The 19565-nt window shown below is 44.8% G+C and overlaps 1 protein-coding gene across 3 annotated transcripts in view; it reads right to left on the bottom strand.

Moving 5' to 3' along the window:
- LOC147029863 (serine/threonine-protein kinase OSR1-like) overlaps positions 1-19565 on the bottom strand; it is a 66722-nt gene that overhangs the window by 7639 nt on the left and 39518 nt on the right. For 2 of the 3 annotated variants that reach the window (XM_085873281.1, XM_085873283.1), the window contains 5 exons: positions 16068-16103; positions 12466-12561; positions 8144-8229; positions 7979-8031; positions 7784-7852 (listed from right to left, as the gene is read on the bottom strand). In XM_085873281.1, coding sequence (XP_085729407.1) covers positions 7784-7852; positions 7979-8031; positions 8144-8229; positions 12466-12561; positions 16068-16103 — 340 coding nt within the window. The remainder of the gene's footprint in view (positions 1-7783; positions 7853-7978; positions 8032-8143; positions 8230-12465; positions 12562-16067; positions 16104-19565) is intronic. The other variant, XM_085873282.1, reaches the window with a different exon arrangement.

The raw sequence follows: 19565 nt of genomic DNA on the forward strand, positions 1-19565 counted from the left end.
GGCGCTGTCACACCTTGACGATTTAGCCAGCGTATGCCGACTTATGAAAAATTTGTCTAAAACGCTGGCACACGTCGAATACGTTATGGGTAAGTTTTGTATACGTTAATAGCACGCAGAAAAACACTGCCATACGTCGTAGTACGCTGGCTTTCATCGTTGTACTTTGCGGTTGTCCTCAAATTTTAGCATGCTTGAAATTTTACGACGTATGCCGGCGTATGACTCACACGTTCCGCTACGCTGGCCATAAGTTGGAGGCACGTTATGCGATCGTTGACATGTCGACACACGTTACTTGTAAGTTACTCATAAGTCGAAACACGTCGAGGTAATGATTAGCGTACCCAAAACTTATTTATAACCTGTGAGTAACGTGTTGTAGGCACGTCACACGATCATTGCACACACGTCGAGGCACGGTATGCGATCGTTGACACACGTCGAGCACGTTACTTGTAAGTTACTCATAAATCGAAACACGTCGAGGTAATGCTTAACGTACCCAAACTTATTTCTAACCTATGAGTAACGTGCTTTGAACCTATGTGTAACGTACCTCCAACGCATATTGACGTATGTCGACGTATTTGATTGACGTCTTCCGGACGACCACAGAACTTACTGAACACGTTTCTAATTTACTGCTTCCGTATAATGGCGTATTGGCAGCATTTAAAAAAAACCCAAAAAACAACAACTTCAGATATTTCGTCCCGTGCCTTCACGGAGCCAAGGAGAAAAAAAAGAAAATGTGCCTTGACGGAGAAAATAAGTTTCGGGTATGCTAAACATCACCTCAACGTGTTTCGACTTATGAGTAACTTACAAGTAACGTGTGTCGACGTGTGTCAACTATCGCATATCGTGCCTACAACTTATTCCCAACGTAGCGGAACGTGTGAGCCATACGGCGAGTACGTCGTAAAATTTTCAGCATGCTTGAAATTTCATGACGTACGAGACGTACCACGAAATATGACAGCGTACTTCATCATTTTTCAGCGTGCTCTTAACGTATACACAACTTACCCATACCGTATTCGACGTGTGCCAGCTTGGTTCGGCAAATTTTTCATAGGTCGGCACACACTGGCTAAATCGTCAAGGTGTAACTGCGATGTTGATACTTTCAATTCTCAGGCGGTTTGATTTAAATCGGCGTGCGGCAGGTTTTTAACAGGCTACGCCACGTGATCATCGGCGATACGTGCAGCGCGCTATGCCTAAGTTAAACTATCATTGGGCATAGGTTGTGAACGCCGACAACAGGCTAAGCATTTGTTGGTATAAGTTATCTATAAGACAATGAAACGTTCTGTGCCCGTTACTAATATGTTATGCATACGACCAACACGTTATGAATACGACCAAAACTTTAAAAAAAAACATCAAAATTTCAGCGTACGCCAACGTTTTACATACATTTTTATACGTTGCCATTGCTGGCTAAATCGTCAAGGTGTGACAGCGCCTTTAGCTTCAGCGTGGGAGATTGGGGAGCCAGCCCAGAGGAAAAAGCAGTACTCCATCCAGCTGTGGATGATGGCCCTATTGCTGGAGATGAGTTCAGTGTGCCAAGGAAGGACTTTGTACGATGGAGGATGCTTTGGAGGCCAACTCTGAAATGTGGTTTGCCCAAGAAAGATCATAGCTGATAATGAGACCCAGGAGATTGAATGACAACTTCCTTCAGAGGATTGTTAAGAAAGTTGATAGGAGGGTTTGCCAGACGGTACATTCAGAGAGAGATAGTGAGAGTATCAGGTTTGTCAGGCTTGAAAGAAATATTCCAAGTTTTTGACCAGTGTGTGATTTTTTTTTTCAAGGTCTGAAGAGAGGGAAGAGGCTCATAACAGAGAGAGAAGAGGCCTGCCTGTGTGAAGGACTAGGGCTGTCATGACACAGGATAGTCATCAGCGAATTTATAAAAAGGATTTTCTGCAGAGTCAGAGAGATCATTGATAAAGATCAGGAATAGGACTGAGCCCAGAACACCTTGAGGCACTCCAGCCTTGACAGGGAGACGAGATGAAAGGATTCCATTCGGTGCCACACGTTGGCTCTGAGAGTTAAGGAAGTCAGTAAGCCCTGTGTGATTGACCTTGGATGCCATCGGCAGACAGTTTGGAGAGCAAGGTAGGATGCCAGACTGTCTCAAAAGCACGAGATATGTCCAGAGAGACAGCACTGATCTCGTGTCTGACATTGAGGGCTTCCATCCACTGTTGGGTGAGTGGAAGCAGCATGTCGAAGGTGGAGTGATCTGGTCTGAAACAAAATTGGTGATCTGAGATGAGGTTGTTTGCGAAAAGGAAGAACTTCATAGTGACTGTGATGATGGATTCCATGACCTTGCTGGTGATTGGAAATAAGCTGGTAGGTCTGTAGTTGAAGGATTGAGTTTTTGCACCTTTTATGTAGTGCAGTGATGTTGGTAGACTTCCAAGCAGATGAAAGATGACTTCGTGCAATTTATATGGTGAAGAGGGCAGAGGGAAGATGTGCAAGACCAGCAGGGCAGGTTTTTTAGGACATGTGAGCTGATGCTGTCCGGTCCAGTTTCAGAGTCAGGGTCAAGGGTTAAAAGAACCTTCTCCACCTTCTCAGGTGCAAAGAATACAGAGTTCAAGAGCAGTTCTGTATGACAAGGAAGGATGGGTACCATGGCCTGAGTTTCAAAGAAAATTTTATGACGATGAAGAAAAGAGTAAACATGAATTGCCACTTTCACGGATTTACAAAGGCGCAGCGGTTTAACCATGGCAACACAATAGCTGCACTAAAGTAACGGCCCTTGATTTTTGCTTGGCCAAACAGCAGGATAAAAATAATGGGACCATCTGGTGTACTTTAACATTTCATATTGACTCCATCAATTGCAAATTATTTCTAATATTTTTGGATGCAAAGTCAAGGCTCATGGAAGAGCTAGAACACAGAATGGATCAGGACATAAAAGAACAAAAGGAACAGCAGAAAGAGAGGGGGAAACACCAACAGCAGGGTTGAGGGACAAAATAGAGGGAGACTTGGACAAATGATGGATGTGGGAAAGAATGAGGGGTAGGGAAGTGTGCATGGGATGGACAACATGGATATTGAAGCAAGCTTTCTGGAAGGAAAAACTTGAAGCTGAGGGATCAGAAATGACAATACTTGGAATAAAAGGAGCGTAAACGAAGTACGTGGGATCAAAACAGACAGAAGCAACAAGCCGACTAGCCAAGCCCGAGAAGAGTGGGCCGGACTTTAACAGGGACAAACTGGAGGGGGAGCACTTGGGAGAGTGCAAAACCTCCGCCGCCAATACTGCTGGGTCACTCAAGTGAACCTTATATCTTATTCATTAAATATGATGTCAACAGTGCTGACAGTTATAGTTCTTTTCTCCAACATTTTTTTTTGGGGGGGGGGGGTGGAAATCACTTAAAATATGTAGAAATGCAAAAAAAAAGTTTCTCTCAATTTTTTTTGGGGGGGGGGGGTAACAATTTTTGGGGGGTTGGAAATCACTTTCATGTAAAAATGGAAAAAAAAAATTTTTTGGGGGGGGGTACCAATTTTTTTGGGGGGGTTGGAAATCACTTAAAACAGGTAGAAATGCAAAAAAAAAATTCTCTATTTTTTTTTTGGGGGGGGGGTTGGAAATCACTTAAAACATGTGGAAATGCAAAAAAAAAAAATTGTCTTACAATTTTTTTTTGGGGGGGGGGAGGACCAAGTCCAAAATTTAATGGCATCATCCTTGGACCATACCTCACACCCCCCCCCCCCACTAAGTTTAGTCGAAATCCGTCGAGGAGTTTTTCCGCAATACTGTTCACAAACAAACAAACAAACAAACAAACAGAAAGGGGTGAAAACAGTAACCTCCATCCATCTTCGAAGATGGTGGAGGTTAATTAATTACTTTTGACCTCTGCCACCGAAGGTGAAGGAAGTTATGTTTTCACCCCTTTCTGTCTGTTACTTGCAAAATGGAAGATTTTTCAAGTATATTGGTTCGTCGATTTTGTTATTCTGTCTGTCTGTCTGTTTGTCGCCTCCAGGTCACAATTTTCAACCGATCTTCACGAAACTTCAACACCTGGTAGAGTTTGTCATTAAGAAGAAGCCTTTTGTTTTTGAGGTCAACATAGGCCAAAAAGTCAACAACTAAGGTGGTCTTTCTAAAATCCTCAATTTTCATCCGATTGACTTGAAATTTGAAGAGGATTTACATTTCAGGTCACTGAATTCAACCAACCAATTGTTTCTAAGGTCAACATCGACCAAAAGGTCAACATAGGCCGAATTTGTAAAATTGTCAATTTTCATTCGATTTACTTGAAATTTGAAGAGGAGTTGCATATTTGGTCATCGATTTCAACCACAAATTATTTGTGAGGTCAAATTGGTGTTTTATGGATTTTGCAAGTATTGTGCTCTGCACGATGTCTTCTTGTTTGTTTGTTTGTCTGTCTGTTTGTTTGTGTGCAGGATATCTCAAAAAGTTGTGGACGAATCCGATGAAATTTTGTGGACAGGTTCGGTGTGTGACAAGGACGAACTGATTAGATTTTGGTGAAGATCCGGATCCGGATCAGACTTGTAGAATTTATAAAGTGATTCTTCACCATTGAGAGATATGGCCAAAAACAATATATAGCATGACATCTCAAAAAATTGAAGACGGATTCGGACGAAACTTGGTGGACACGTTGGGTGTGTGGCAAGGACGAATTTATTACATTTTGGTTAAGATCTGAATCCGAATCTAGATACGATAATTATTTAACTTTTAATGTGATTCTTCACCATTAAGAGATGGGACCAAAAAACGATATATAGCATGATATTTCAAAAATGTACTGGGCCCGATATGTTCTGATGGATCAGGCATTACGCGGCGGAGGTATGCACTCTACAGAGTGCCCTTCCAGTTTATAAGTGTTATCATTGTTTGGGGTTGGATACAATAAATATTGCTTGGAGCAGGCTTATTCAGGTGTGGCAGGCTGTCCAGTTGAGGTTGAAGGCTCAGAAGATGAAAAGGAGGCTGATTCGCTTGGAAGTTTTTTGAAGAACTTCGTAATGGAGACTTGAGAGGCTGCCTTCATTTTCTGTTTCTTGACCTCCTTGTAACATGTCAGGACAGTCTCCATCTCCCTCTACACCTTGGAACTTCTCAGGCAGATGGGATCGTGTTCAAAGATGGCCATGGCTTCATCGACCAATTTGAAACCTTTAGCCAAGACCTTCGTCGTGAAGGTTTTAACAGGCATAACCCCCTCAGGACTTAATTCTGATTCCTCTCTGATGCGCTCCTCCATCAGAGCCACAAGTTCTTCATTGCTCAGCTCCTCCCTGTGTGAGAGAAGCAAATTCCTCATCATCTTCGTCGACTTAAAATCCCACTTGCAGGGCCATGTCCACAATCTGTTGCCTTGCTTCGCTGATTTCAGCCTCCGTGAAACATCTGGACTCAATCACTGCCTCAGGCCAGAGTCGATGGAGATGAAGATTGTGGAGACGAAAGTGCAGCTGGGCATGCATTTCCAATCAAGTCCAGTTTCATCAAGGTTAAACACCTGGCTTGGTGTATAACCATCCGCAATCACCGACTTGAAGATGGCTGGAAAATTTTCGGCAGCAGCTTCCCCAGTTAACTTGAGATTGTGGAACGCATGGCGACTCTTGAAGCGCTCAAACCACCCATGACTGGCAGCAAAAGGCACTGGATTAATGGTATCCGTTTAGATCGCCAAACTCCCCGCCTTCTCTTGAATGTCCATTCCAGACAAGGGCATGTTCTGCTGGTTCCGATGCTCTATCCACGTGGTCACCATCTTCGCCATTTTCTCAATAGCATCAGGCCGAGATCTTGCAGTTCTGGTAACACTGAGATTCGTTGTTGTCTGAGCGCTCTTACTGATTTTATCACGATTGTCACGAATGCTTCTCACTGTAGAATCACGAAGTCCCATATCTCTTTGAATATCAATGCAGCGCTCACCTCTATCAAACTGAGCTAAAACTTTTAATTTCACTTCCATTGAATGAGACTTTCTTGACTACTTCTTCATGTGATCATCATCTCCAATGCCACTTCTTGCATGCTTTGCAGCCATAGTTTTGGCCGCTGTAAGTGAACAATTCGCTTGGAATGACGGAGCATGAATGACTCGCTCAGAATGACGTTTGGCGGAAGAAGCATCCGCTGCGAGTGAACGTTTCGCTCAGAATGTCATGTGGTTGTTGAATTCAATCCGCGTTATCAGAACCCACGTTATTTCAGGGTCACCTGCATACCAAAAAAAGTAAAACACTGGCGGCAAAGCGTGAGAAATGCGATGCAGACACAAGCCATTAAACGACGCGTTTCCAGGAAAGAACACAAGCAGGGCGTTTAATCCATGTCCATGGAAGAAAGGGTTATCGTTACCAAAATCTACGTCTGTACAGGGTGGCCTGAAAGTTGCTTTACCCATGTTAAATTCCTCGCACCTCCCCCCCTTCCCGTCCACCCTCCCCACCACCGTGGCATGTGGAAACACTGACTCACGGACGCGGGAGTCAGGAGGAAGTTAGATGGCATGGCAGACACAAGTTGTTAGTGTCGAAGAGCAGTTGGTTGCTTGCGTTTGGGTGCATGACAGGACACACGCAGGCCAAACAATTCCTCAAGTGTGGAAAGCTTTCGCAGAACGCTTTGTAAAACCTTCTTCACCAAAGCAGGCATTGTTAAAGTGGGGAAAATGGGCTTTTTAAACAAGAAGTGTGAAGGACAAGAAGTGCAGTGGAAGATCGGTAACGAGAAGAAACATGTGCGCTGCTGTGATGGCGTCAGATAACCAGTCACCTAAAAGTCAACAAGAAAGAGCCAGTGAACTTTGAATACCACGTAGCACGACGCAAACTCACATAAAAAAAGAAAAAGATCTTCAGTTGAAACCCTGACGTCCATCATGTTTGAAGGAACTGAGTGATGCCAACATGGATTGGTGCTGTGCATCATGCAAGGCCTTGCTTGATACCTTCCCAACTGGCCTGTCTTGAGAAAAAGTGTTGTTTTCGGATGAGAGTGCCATCTAGCGAAGGTCACGGGCATGAAAAGCGGTGTTCTGGTCCAAGGAAAATCCACATTTCACATTGGAATTGGAGCATCATCCTCCACACGTTATATGGGCAGGAATAACCTCAAGACATTTATTTGGTCCCTGTGTTTTTTGATGGACCGGTAAACAACGTCGCCAATGAGCATCTGCTAAGAAATTGGCTGGTACCACGACTTGTTACTGCGGGAATAGCTGAGCGTGTCTGGTTTCAACAAGTTTCAACAACAACACATTTTGCATTGCATGTTCGGGACCATCTCAATGAAACGTTTCCTGAATGATGGATTGGATGGGGATCACAGACATCAGGAGCTCCTCTACCATGGCCACAACGTTGTCCAGATCTAACGACACCAGCCAACTCTTTGTGGGGCTTCATTCAGGAGAAAGTGTTGACAAACCGGGATCGGACGACCGAAGAATTGTGCAGTGCAGCCGTTGCCTCGTTCGCACAGGTGACTACGGATGCAACACAAGATGTCTAAGAGGACTTGACGACAAATTCAGTGGTTCAAGTTGAATGATGATAGATACCAATGACTGACTGCGTGTACAGATACAATGACTGATTAATTATTGAAAGAACTGCACCATAAAACTTGTATATTTGAAAGAGGTGAAGAACGAATGGTTTACTAGAGAGGGGTAAAACACCATGCCAGAAAGCACATCAAGAGGCTTACCGACGACTACGTCTTTACCGTCCACCAGACCAGCAGACACCAACTCCTGGGAGACTCCATCAGCCGTATCTACAAAAGGCAGGGGGTACACCTTGGCATAAATACAACGGTATGGATTAAAGATGCAAGTGCTTGGAACCAGGCAAACACAGACAATCACATCAGAGCCAAGCTGTAGGGAATAGAGTACTGCACCTTTTCCACGGGTGAACTCGAATCTTATATCATTCAACTCCTTCTTCAAATTTCTACACAAAAGGGAAGATAAACCAGGTAAGGCATTGAATAGCAAGAAACATCAGGCAATGCCAAAAGCTTTGGGTATTCTTCCCATAGACTCAAAACACTAACTGTTTGCACCTAAGCCGCAGTACCAACGAAAGAGGTTGATTGGTTTCCTCAGCTGGGGTTGTCTGTCCAGGCACCGGAGCAGGTGCAGAAACATCCTGAATACACACAAACACAATGATGGATGATATGCCAGCAAGTCATGTACGAGGCATTATAATTGGGAGGGGAAAGGCATGCAGTGCCTTGCGTCCATTGGCAAACAACCACACGAAGTCACACTCCTCTGTGATCACACAAACAGTCACTAGTCACAATCCTCCACGAGTTTACACTTAGTCACATGACGTCATGATCTGCGGAACCAACACACTTAGAGCCAAATGATTCACACTCCTCCATGAGCTCACACACTTCCAGATACATGATGTCACACTCCACAAGTAAACATGCTTACTGCCACACGTCACAATCCTCTGTGAGCTTACACACTTACAGCCACGAAACATCTCACCCCGCCATGATTTTACATTTACAGCCACATGCCACGCTCCTCCATGAAATTACATGCTTACAGCCACACAACCAAAGGTAAACACGAACACAGACGTTTTGGAGTCCTGGACAATTTGAGGATAAGATCTAATGCAGTGATCCTCACTATTTTTTAGAGGGGGGGGGACACTTTTGCCAATACGACGTCAGTGTGAGAGCCGCCACACTGCCTGCAGGACTCCATAATGGCTGCTATTTGGCCCTGCCTCCACGTACTCTTTTCCGTTGTGGTTAACTGGGATGCAAGCGTAATTGTTTGTATCCTGTCATCTACTGATGTAGTTATGCTACTTTTGTGCTTTGCGTTAGAACACTCATTTGAAACCATTGGGTCAATTTGATAGCATTCATGGCAGATTTTGATGGGGTGTTTTCACATTTGTGTATTATTGGCCGCACGTCAGGGGGCCGCACCTTAGGCCACCAGTGGCTCGCGGGCCGTGCAATGAAGAACAGGGATGTAATGTTTGTGCATCTTTTGTTCGTTTTAGGGAACATTTTTTGTTCCTGCCATATGATCCTTTTAGAGAGAGAGAGATTTGTCAGGATTGAAAGACATATTCCGAGTGTTTGACCAGCTTGTGATTTTTTTTCAAGGTCTGAAGAGAGGGAAGAGGATGCAGCCTGCTTGTCAGAAGGATGAGGGATGCCATAACATAGAGTGGAGTCATCAGCAAATAGATAAAGGGGATTTTCCAGAGAATCAGTGAGATGATTTATGAAGATTAGGCATAGTACTGGGTCCAGAGCACTGCCTTGGGGAACTCCAGCCGAGATAGAGAGAGGAGATGAAAGGATTCCATTGAGTGCCACATGTTGGCTACGAGAGTAAAGGAAGTTAGTAACTTAAATGCCATAGGAAGACAGTTTGGAGAGCAAGGCAGGATGCAACACTGTATCAAAAGCACGAGATATGTCCAAAGAGACGGCCCTGATCTCATGTCTGACATTGAGGGCCTCCATCCATTGTTGGGTGAGCAGAAGCAGCATGTCCAAGGTGGAGTGACGTGGTCTGAAACCAAATTGGTGATCTGAGATGACTTTGTTGGAGAAAAGGAAGGATTTCATATCAACTGATATGATGTATTCCATGACATTGCTGATTGTTGGAAGTAAGCTGATAGATCTGTAGTTGAGGGGATCAGTTTTTGCACCTTTTTATGTAAAACTGTGATGTCGGCAGATTTCCAAGCAGATGGAAGATGACCTAGCACAAATGACAAGGTGAAAATGGCAGAGAGGATGTGCAAGAGCAGGTTTTTAGGACACATGAACTCGTGCCGTCTGGTGCAGTAGCAGAGTCAGAATCCAGGGTTGAAAGAACCCTCTCTGCCTTCTCAGATGCAAAAGACACAGAGTTCAGGAACAGTTGGGCACCACAGTGAAGGGTGGGTACAGAGTGAGCGATTGGGGACACAAGAGTCACAAGCAAACACAGAATTGATACATTCGGTCTTCTCACGAACAGTCGACTGTGGTGCCATTTGAAGAGAGGGAATGAATGGAATGGGAGCATACACCAGAGACAGACTTTACAAGGCATCACCATGTTTTAGAGGGAGACAAGTTTGAAAGTTCATTATTGAGGCTGGACAGATGTTGTTTTCTGGCTCTCCTGAGAGTGGACACACACTTGTTGCGGACTTTTTGGAAAGCACCGAGATTGCCTTTGGTTGGTTTACTCACGATTCCAGGAAGAGAGGGCAAGTTGTTTCAGAGGAATTTCCTCACCACAGGAATCAGTGTATCGTGGGCAGAAATAAGGGGGGGGGGGATAATTGAAGAAATATGGGATGAGAGAGCGAGAGAGAAAGAGAAGAGAGAGAAGCGAGTAGAGAGAGAGAGTAGCGAGTAGAGAGAGAGAGTAGCGAGTAGAGAGAGAGAGTAGCGAGTAGAGAGAGAGAGTAGCGAGTAGAGAGAGAGAGAGAGTAGCGAGTAGAGAGAGAAGCGAGTAGCGAGTAGAGAGAGAAGCGAGTAGCGAGTAGAGAGAGAAGCGAGTAGCGAGAGAGAGAGAGAGAGAGTAGAGAGAGAGAGAGAGTAGTAGAGAGAGAGAGAGAGAGTAGCGAGTAGAGAGAGAGAGCGAGTGGCAGTAGAGAGAGAGAGAGTAGGGAGGAGAGAGAGAGAGAGAGTAGCGAGTAGAGAGAGAGAGAGTAGCGAGTAGAGAGTAGAGAGTAGCGAGAGAGAGACGGAGAGACAGAGAGACAGAGAGACAGAGAGACAGAGAGACAGAGAGACAGAGAGAGACAGAGAGAGACAGAGAGAGAGAGAGAGAGAGAGAGAGAGAGAGAGAGAGAGAGAGAGAGAGAGAGACAGAGAGAGAGAGAGAGAGAGAGACAGAGAGAGACAGAGAGAGAGAGAGAGAGAGAGAGAGAGAGAGAGAGAGAGAGAGAGAGACAGAGACAGAGACAGAGACAGAGACAGAGACAGAGACAGAGACAGAGACAGAGAGAGAGAGAGAGAGAGAGAGAGAGAGAGAGAGGAGAGAGTGGGGAGAGAGTGGGGAGAGAGTGGCCTGTCTGTCTGTCTGGTTGTTGGAGTCCCCACGGTGTCTTTCATGAAGATTGGCCGAGTTAGCACTGGAACTCTGAACAAGTTACAAATATTTGCCTAAAACTGCATGTCGCGAGTGGTCAGGAGGACTTGGGTATCCCTCGACACCATGCAGGTTAAACCGCTTGATATCTCAGTGTGGCGATTCCTCGTACACAGCTGCATTAAAAACAAATTCACATTCCCGTCTTCGGCCATGAAGGGCAACCGTTATTCTACCTCTAAATTCTGTACCTATTGTGTTCTATTGCTCTTCCGCGTCAATTAAATCAAGTCGTGACCTATAGACTGTGAAAATAGAGACAAATTACAGGATATTCAGAGTTTAGTATTCAAACTCAGAAATGTACAATTTTTATTTTTATTTTTACACAAATAGTATCACTGCACACCCACCCGCTGCATCCACTCAGTTATTTTTCATGCAAAATTTTGGGTGAAAACGAATCGCAAAACAAAGAAAACAACAACATTTACCTTTGAGTAAATTGCAACGATTGCAATGAAGGTCGTTGGACATTTTCAGGATATGGAAACAAAGTGTGGAAAAAGTCGCTTTCAATTTCCTTATATAAAAGTTGCATAATAAAAACAAATCGCATGGAAGGTGGTTTAAAATTGCATAAGGCCGAGTCGATTCTGTGAGCGAGGTACGGAGGTAACAAACGCAATGCAAGGCCGCAAATCAAAGAAGGAAACTATGGGACTATTTGTACACAATCGCCTATGTGGCCGAATGGAATCGTGATGCCAGGTGCACAATTGCAAACAAAGAATATGCTCTTCAAAAATACACTCAAATCTCGAGATAGCTTTGAAACATTGAGGCTTACTGGAGTTTCAGAACAAATGCTTATAAGAACGTAAGGTTATGTTCGTTCAAAGTTGCTTGACTTCCCAAGGCCCAAACATTCCTCCTATACAAGTCCTCAATTGTGGAAACACACTTATTTGGGAATGCCACAAATTCTAATCGATCTTCTCGGCGGTCGTATCTGCAATAATGTACAAAATGCCACTTGGCCCTACACGCCAGTGCCGTATCCCAAAATCATGGATGACAGTCAAGGTGTTAATATTTCCCACAAGCCCATCTTCATGTCAGACAAAACCCTTAAGGTGTTGGGGCAGGTAGACCAAGAAAGGGACAATTATTGAAGCTTTTGTGATGCAATTAAATGCTTGTTTGGTGGCAAGACAGCTTTAATGGGGCCGACAGGTGGTTTTATTTCATACAATGTACAAGCAGTAAAGAAGGTGAGGTTAAGAGAGGTAGGCAGAGTCAATACCTCATTGGTGGCTGTGGAAGCGTCGGGGGGTGGCACAGATCCGGCCGAGACCACGTGGCCAGACTGGGCCTGTTTGGCTCGATCATCGACAAGATGCTGCAAAAATGTTTTTATAAAATCAATTCAACTGATGCACTCTTTTAGAAGAGTGGCTCGTCGACCTCTGCAAAAAAAAAAATCATTCAAAACACGGAAATGCGCACACGCACACACACACTCTCCCTTCACCGGAAAGCAAAAACTGTTCTTATTGTGCCGTCAATTTAATTTTTGCTTTCTTCACACTGTTCTTGAAGGAAGAAAGATTTCTCATATTCTAAGAAAACGGTCAGTTGGTTGGTCTATCTTATGGTCCATGTGTTGAAGTTATTACGAGTGGGCCATGTGTGTTCACAAGTGACAGCTCAGTGGAGGCTGTTCATTGCCCAAGACTATTTCAGGTTTTAAACAAATTAAACCCAACAGGATGGCATTGAAGCAGTGAGCTTGCCTTCGAGCTGTGAATTCTGTGTTCAAGGATCAAAATGGGTGCCTATCTTGGAGTAGTCCTGGCCTTCAATTCCTCACCGATTTTAAGGTTCCTCCAAATCAAGAAAGGCAGATTATTTCGAGCTTACCATCATGCACTTTTATACATATTGTTGCGGTTCTGTAAAACCGCATTCCTCCAAGGCAACGGCGCACACAACATACAGCGATCCCAAGGTAGTTCTTTCAATCGTACGCGTTTAGCTACCCCTTTCCACATGTCTAATGGGTGAATGGGAAAGATGCGTTGCGTAGGACTCTTTTAGTTCGGTCTCCTTAATCTTCAATCTTTGCACTTCTTCCATCCCTTTGTCTCTCTCACACAAAACTCGCAAGCACGCACGCATGCAGACTAATAGGAACCAAGCAAGCGTATTTGCGTACCATTTTCCATTCAAACACTGTACGGCAATTCTCAACTGCAGTCTCACCTCACTTTCATTCTGCTCACCATACTGTACCACGCTCATCACAACCGCTTCATACGACAACAAAAATCCCTGCAACAACCCACGCTTACGTTTTTTTTTTAATACAAACACGACCTTATTGACGACTTTGTCACAAGGAATTTCCACCTCTTCGCCACAACGTACTCCACACTTCACTAAAAACTCCGCAACGTAGTGCTACTAATCTACAACCACCGCAACTGTCACATCGTCATCAGACACTCACCATAGCCTCTTGGGACGCTGAGGAGACAAAGGTCGGGTTATTTTGGGGCATAACTCGAAGCACGAAAATGCGCTGGAACTCGTTTAAGGACCTATGGGTAATGCAGGGATTTCCCTAAAATCCTACGTTTGAATGTAGGTCAGCACACGTTCGGGTCCAGAAAGCGGCTCCAAAAACCACAGCCTCAAGTAAAAGTCAGAGCTCTTATGCATGGCCCTATTGGCGAGCGACTGAGCCATATTTTGCATTTGAGGCCTAGTGGGGCATGGCTACGATTGCTATGGACCAATGGGGAAGCCCAATTTCGCCAAGAGCCCCGATTTATCTCATTTTTGGCTCCTCCCCTCATCTGGGGCTCATTTCGAAGAGTATCGCCAAGGACGGAGCTGGACAGTATCTCCAGAGACGGAGTTGGACAGTATCGCCAGGGATGGAGCTGGAGAGAATCGAATCGCCTTCGAGAGAACTCACCGAGGAGTAGAACTCAACAGACCTCACCAGAGAAAAAGGTGGTGCAGGAGGACAAGCATCAGCGCTGAGCGGGGGGCACTGCGAGTCAGCGTGGGATCACGAGCCACGGCTGTGAGCCGGGCTGCACTCATTCCATCGTAGCTCATTTAGGCTGCATCCCGCAGCGACACTTACACACACAGATTCTTACATGATTATGATGGGGTCTTTTCTCTCACGCATGTTTCTTCTACCATCTATCTCTCGTCTACTGTGGAAGCAAAAGAGCAATAAACATGGGTGAGCCGACCAAGTAAGTTCTTTTCAGAACAAACCCAATCGTGAACTCAAGAGTGAACCGAACTGACTGGCACCTCACATTCTTCTTCTTACACCACGCTGTACCCCATGTTGCATTGCACTTGCACCTCTCAAGCATTGCACCTTCGACACCCTCAGTATGTCTCGCTCCTCCCCTTTCCAAAGCGTTCTGGGTTGTGCAGGTCTGTCAACCGTGCCAGGTATTGAGAGGTTGCTAATCCTCAACTGCTTCCATCTCTACTTTTCCTCGGGTTTATGTGCGTGTGATGGTGTCTGTCGTAGCACAAGTTAACACTGTACAAGAAAGAGTGTTCGGGATAATTCTGCACTGTGTCTTCTGTTTTTGTGTATATTGTATGTCTTTTGCCGCACCCCACAAATTCCTTGCTTTCCCTGCTGCACATTTGCAATAAATCCCATACTGTGCCACATAACTTTCCTTGCACTTTGTTTAAATAAATGTGCCGATTAGAAATAAGCCCAGCTCATTTTTGTCTTTTCCTCCATTGGTCTAGCATGGTCTGTATCCTAGCTTAGCCGGGATGTTATTCCCTAAAATCTGCTATTTAGCCGGTGCATATTTGGCAGCTCCGCTCAGCTGCACCCAATATGGTAAGCAACTTAAGCAATCCAAGTACGTATCGAAGGTGCAATTCCCCGATCAGGAGATCACGTGCTCCTAGGTAAACGGTTGCCAGACGGAGGACCCTGGGTCAACGTGGTCAAGTTATTGGCGTAGGAGTCGATTGGCGACCCGCCGCGACACAAAGTTATTCGTATGCGATGGCCTGGGATTCCTGGTGAGTCCAGAGAGGGACCCAATACAGCTCCTCCCTCGTGGTTCCCCCGCGACACCATGGCCGCCACAATGTATATATTTTTAAAAAGATGGCTTTTTAGCCCTGTTCCTCAATTTCCCCCTCAAAATTAAATACAAATATAAATAATGTCAAACTCATTTATGTTTCATCGATTTAGATTATCCATCCATCCATTGGGACCATACTCTGTGCAGAGCGTTGGTGCTGCCAAAGCAGTCTCCTTGGCTGTTGGACACAATCCTGGATGGGTCGCCACTCCGACACAGTATACCAGCAAGCTGGTACTCATTTTGCCAACCTCGGAAGGATGACAATCAGAGTCAACCCCACCTGGTATTAATTCAACAGCCGACTGGGATTTGAACTCAGGATCCTCGGATCCCAAGCCCACCACACTAACCATTAAGCAAACACCAGGCATATTTAGATTATACCGATGTGTTTATCATGACTTGGAGATTCTATTATGAACAGCTCTTTCTTTGTGAGCCAAAAGCAATGGGCATGTTCCTCTGTGAAGGTGTGTGTGACAGATCCTCAGCAAAGGAAAGAGTGGGGAGGCATTCCTCAGCAAAGATAGGGCGGGGCATTCATATTGGTCTTCATAAACAGCGTGCAACATCCCATAACCAAATACGTAAAAACATTAGGGTGAGCATAGTAAGGGGCACACAAATTGAGACAACTGAGATATGAATGGGGCATGAATGGGACACATTATTGAAGCAAGTTGTAAAATGAATGAATGGAAAAGGACAAATGAACAAAGCCAGGAATCTGATCAATACATAACAAATGACTCACCAGCAAATTCACTTCATTTTCATATACTCTTGGGGACTGTATGGAATAAAAAGAGACGATTACATAACCTCAGGAGAATAAAAACAACAAATGGCATCAGTTGTGTACAACAGGCTAGGAACGCTCAGAGGCACCATCTACATTCAATGTATGCAAGGGAAAGGAGAAGGGAGATCAGTAAGAAAAAAAAAAAACAAGAAAAAATAATCAGGGTGGAGGAGTTGGGGAAGCAGAGGGAATAATAAAGGATTGACGGACATGGACCCCTATTTTAAAAAGGGATAAGTGGATGACAGGAGATGGGTATAAAATGGGGGAAGGGAGGAGGAGGTATGAGGGGTGTACACAGGGCATAGCGGAAGGTGGTGGGGGAGGATTTTGCCTTTGCTCACATTTTGGTAAGAAGCTTCGATTCCTTCGTTAAATTAACTCGAGTTGGTTGGCAAAATGGCAAAAAACAGGCACAACTATCAATTTCGAAGTTTTAGTACCGCACTTTTCAGGTCAGGCTGGCAGAGGGAGATGCAAATGGTGATTAATAAGATCACGGTGTCAAAATGAAAGGTAGAGCCGGTATCCAGTGGGTGTGGCCTGAGGCAAGGCTAACGAGTTTAATTAAATTATAAATTTCAGAGTACCTGTAAATCCAAACAACGTTTGTCAGACGACACTTTCATTTAAAGGTGAATTTTTAGCTTTTGTACTTCACAGTTGTGTCATGCGTTTGATTCCGTTCGACAATAAAGCGCAAAAGCAACTTATTCCAAAAGGGTAAAAAAGGTAGCGACGTATTAGTATTGATATGTGCCAGATTGATCAGAGCCTTGAAAAGCCATCTGAAATTCCACGACCAAAATATATTAAACACTTGGCAAATTTAACCACTCTGGCTAAGACGACGATGCAACGATTGTGTCATCTGGGTGAAATAAGGAAAAACAATGGTAACACTAGAAAGTAGAACATGACGTGCATGCCTCAAGTTATGGTGTGCAAAATGATTTTCAAAGGGCACATGGCTTTTGATCTATGACCTGCTGAATCTAAAATTTAATCACTTCATACTTGTGCCAAGCTTGGTCGAAATACTTTCAGTTGTTGACAAGTTTTATTGCAGCAACAAAGATTTTCAATTAAAGGGCATTCGAAACGGGGTCGGGCTGAAAAGGCAAAAAATGTAAGTGTCGTCTTCCGTCATCGAGCCGGCAAGTTGGGAGCAACAATGCGCATTTATTGCCACATCTGTTGTAATTTGCATGCTCTAATGGCGGTGAGGTGCTCAATTAGCAATTTGAAATGCTCAACTCGCACAATTTGAAACTGTTGGTTCGATATATGTAACTTTTTTAATTGGTGTCAAAGCCAATGAGAAATTGCAAATTAAGAGTAGGATTATATTTCTATTCGAGCAAATAGCACTCGTCGCTTCGCTAACAGGAACACGAAGATGGGGAAGGGGGAGGGGGTGATAGAGAGGGGTGGAGGAAGTGAGGAGATGGAGGGAGAAAGAGATAGGAAGATAGGAGGGAGGGGAAAAGAGACAGGAGGGAGGGGGAAAGAGAGAGGAGGGAGGGCGAAAGAGACAGGAGGGAGGGGGAAAGAGAGAGGAGGGAGGGGGAAAGAGAGAGGGAGGGAGAGTGAGGCGGGGGGGGCAGTGATAGGTGAGAGGAAGGGAAGGCAGACGTGTGGTGGAGCGTCAATTATGAGTAATACTGTGTCATCAAAATGATTCTGCATCGAATAACAGTAAAGATGGAAACGAAATAATGTCTGAAATCCATTTTCTACTGGTCATACTAGAAATACCACCCAGAGAAACACCGCCTGAACACGTCCGGTGACAAGCTCCCATCCGGAGACAAACCCCGCCCGGCCATAACCACCGTCCAGACACATATGGAGATAACCACCATCCAGATATGTCGAGGGAGAGAGGGAGAGAGAGAGGGGGAGAGAGAGGGGGAGAGAGAGGGGGAGAGAGAGGGGGAGAGAGGAAGAGAGAGGGAGAGAGAGGGAGAGAGAGGGGAGAGAGAGGGAGAGAGAGGGAGAGAGAGAGGGAGAGAGAGGGAGAGAGAGGGGAGAGAGAGGGAGAGAGAGGGAGAGAGAGGGAGAGAGAGGGAGAGAGAGGGAGAGAGAGGGAGAGAGAGGGAGAGAGAGGGAGAGAGAGGGAGAGAGAGGGAGAGAGAGGGAGAGAGAGGGAGAGAGAGGGAGAGAGAGGGAGAGAGAGGGAGAGAGAGGGAGAGAGAGGGAGAGAGAGGGAGAGAGAGGGAGAGAGAGGGAGAGAGAGGGAGAGAGAGAGAGAGAGGGAGAGAGGGAGAGAGGGAGAGAGGGAGAGAGGGAGGGAGAGAGAGAGGGAGAGATTGAGGGAGAGATTGAGGGAGAGAGAGAGAGAGAGGGAGAGATTGAGGGAGAGAGAGAGAGGGAGAGATTGAGGGAGAGAGAGAGAGAGGGAGAGAGAGGGAGAGAGAGGGAGAGAGAGGGAGAGAGAGGGAGAGAGAGGGAGACGAAAAAAAAACAAGGACAAATGTGTCCAAGAGCCACGTCCTAAAGGTTTTGTCTTCACCAGAAGAAGAACAAGAACAAGAAGAAGAAGAAGAAAAAAAAACAACAAAAAACAACAACTTCCAATATTTCGTCACGTGCCTTGACGGAGCCAATCGTGAGACCCGTCCTGGACGATCGTCGTTCATGACGAGAAAATAATGTATTTACGATATATCGTGTATTTATGAAATAACTACACATTAAATGGAATAATCTTTAAATAGTAACGTGAACTTTTTGAAACTTTAAAGCAAATGTCCGAATATATTTAAAAGTTCATGATAGACGCTCTCAAATGGCACCCTCAATGCGAGGATGTGTACAGGTGTTTCGTATTTAAGGAGATCCGGATCCTGTATATAAAAGAGCCGAGTCCGAAAGGTTTTGTCTTCACAAGAAGAAGAACAAGAAGAAGAAGAAGAACAACAACAACAAGAACAACAAGAAGAAGAAAAAGAAGAAGAACAACGTGGAGCTCTCTTAAAGAAGAGAGAAAGGTGAGAGATGGAGGTGGGTTAGTAAGGAGAATGATATGTTATGCTTAATTACCGAGAACACACACACAGAAAAACAAACTCATGTCAGAACAGCTTTACACACGACGACACAACAGAGTTTATAATGTAATCCGCTGGCACATCTGCAAAAACTTTGATGTCTCAGTCCCAGAAAATTTGTGGGAACATGAACCAAAAGTAATCACTGAAAACATGGAAGTGCCGCTCACGTATAACCGAATGATCCCATCGAGCGTGAACATCGAAAACAAAGAATTGCGACCAAATATTATACTTCGGTACAAAAAACACAAAAGAGAAGAAGGCATTGCTTGTTGAAGTGTTAATAACAATGAGTTTGGATGAAACGATGCAGAAATCAAGAAAATGACCAAATACCAAGACCTCAAGAATGAAGTGAGAAGATCCTGGAAGCTGAAGAATGCCAAAGTTGTTC

Source organism: Eptatretus burgeri, chromosome 3 (genome assembly GCF_056783735.1).
Source record: "Eptatretus burgeri isolate ZD-2024b chromosome 3, Ebu_testis_v1, whole genome shotgun sequence".
NCBI classification, from domain to species: Eukaryota; Metazoa; Chordata; class Myxini; order Myxiniformes; family Myxinidae; genus Eptatretus; species Eptatretus burgeri.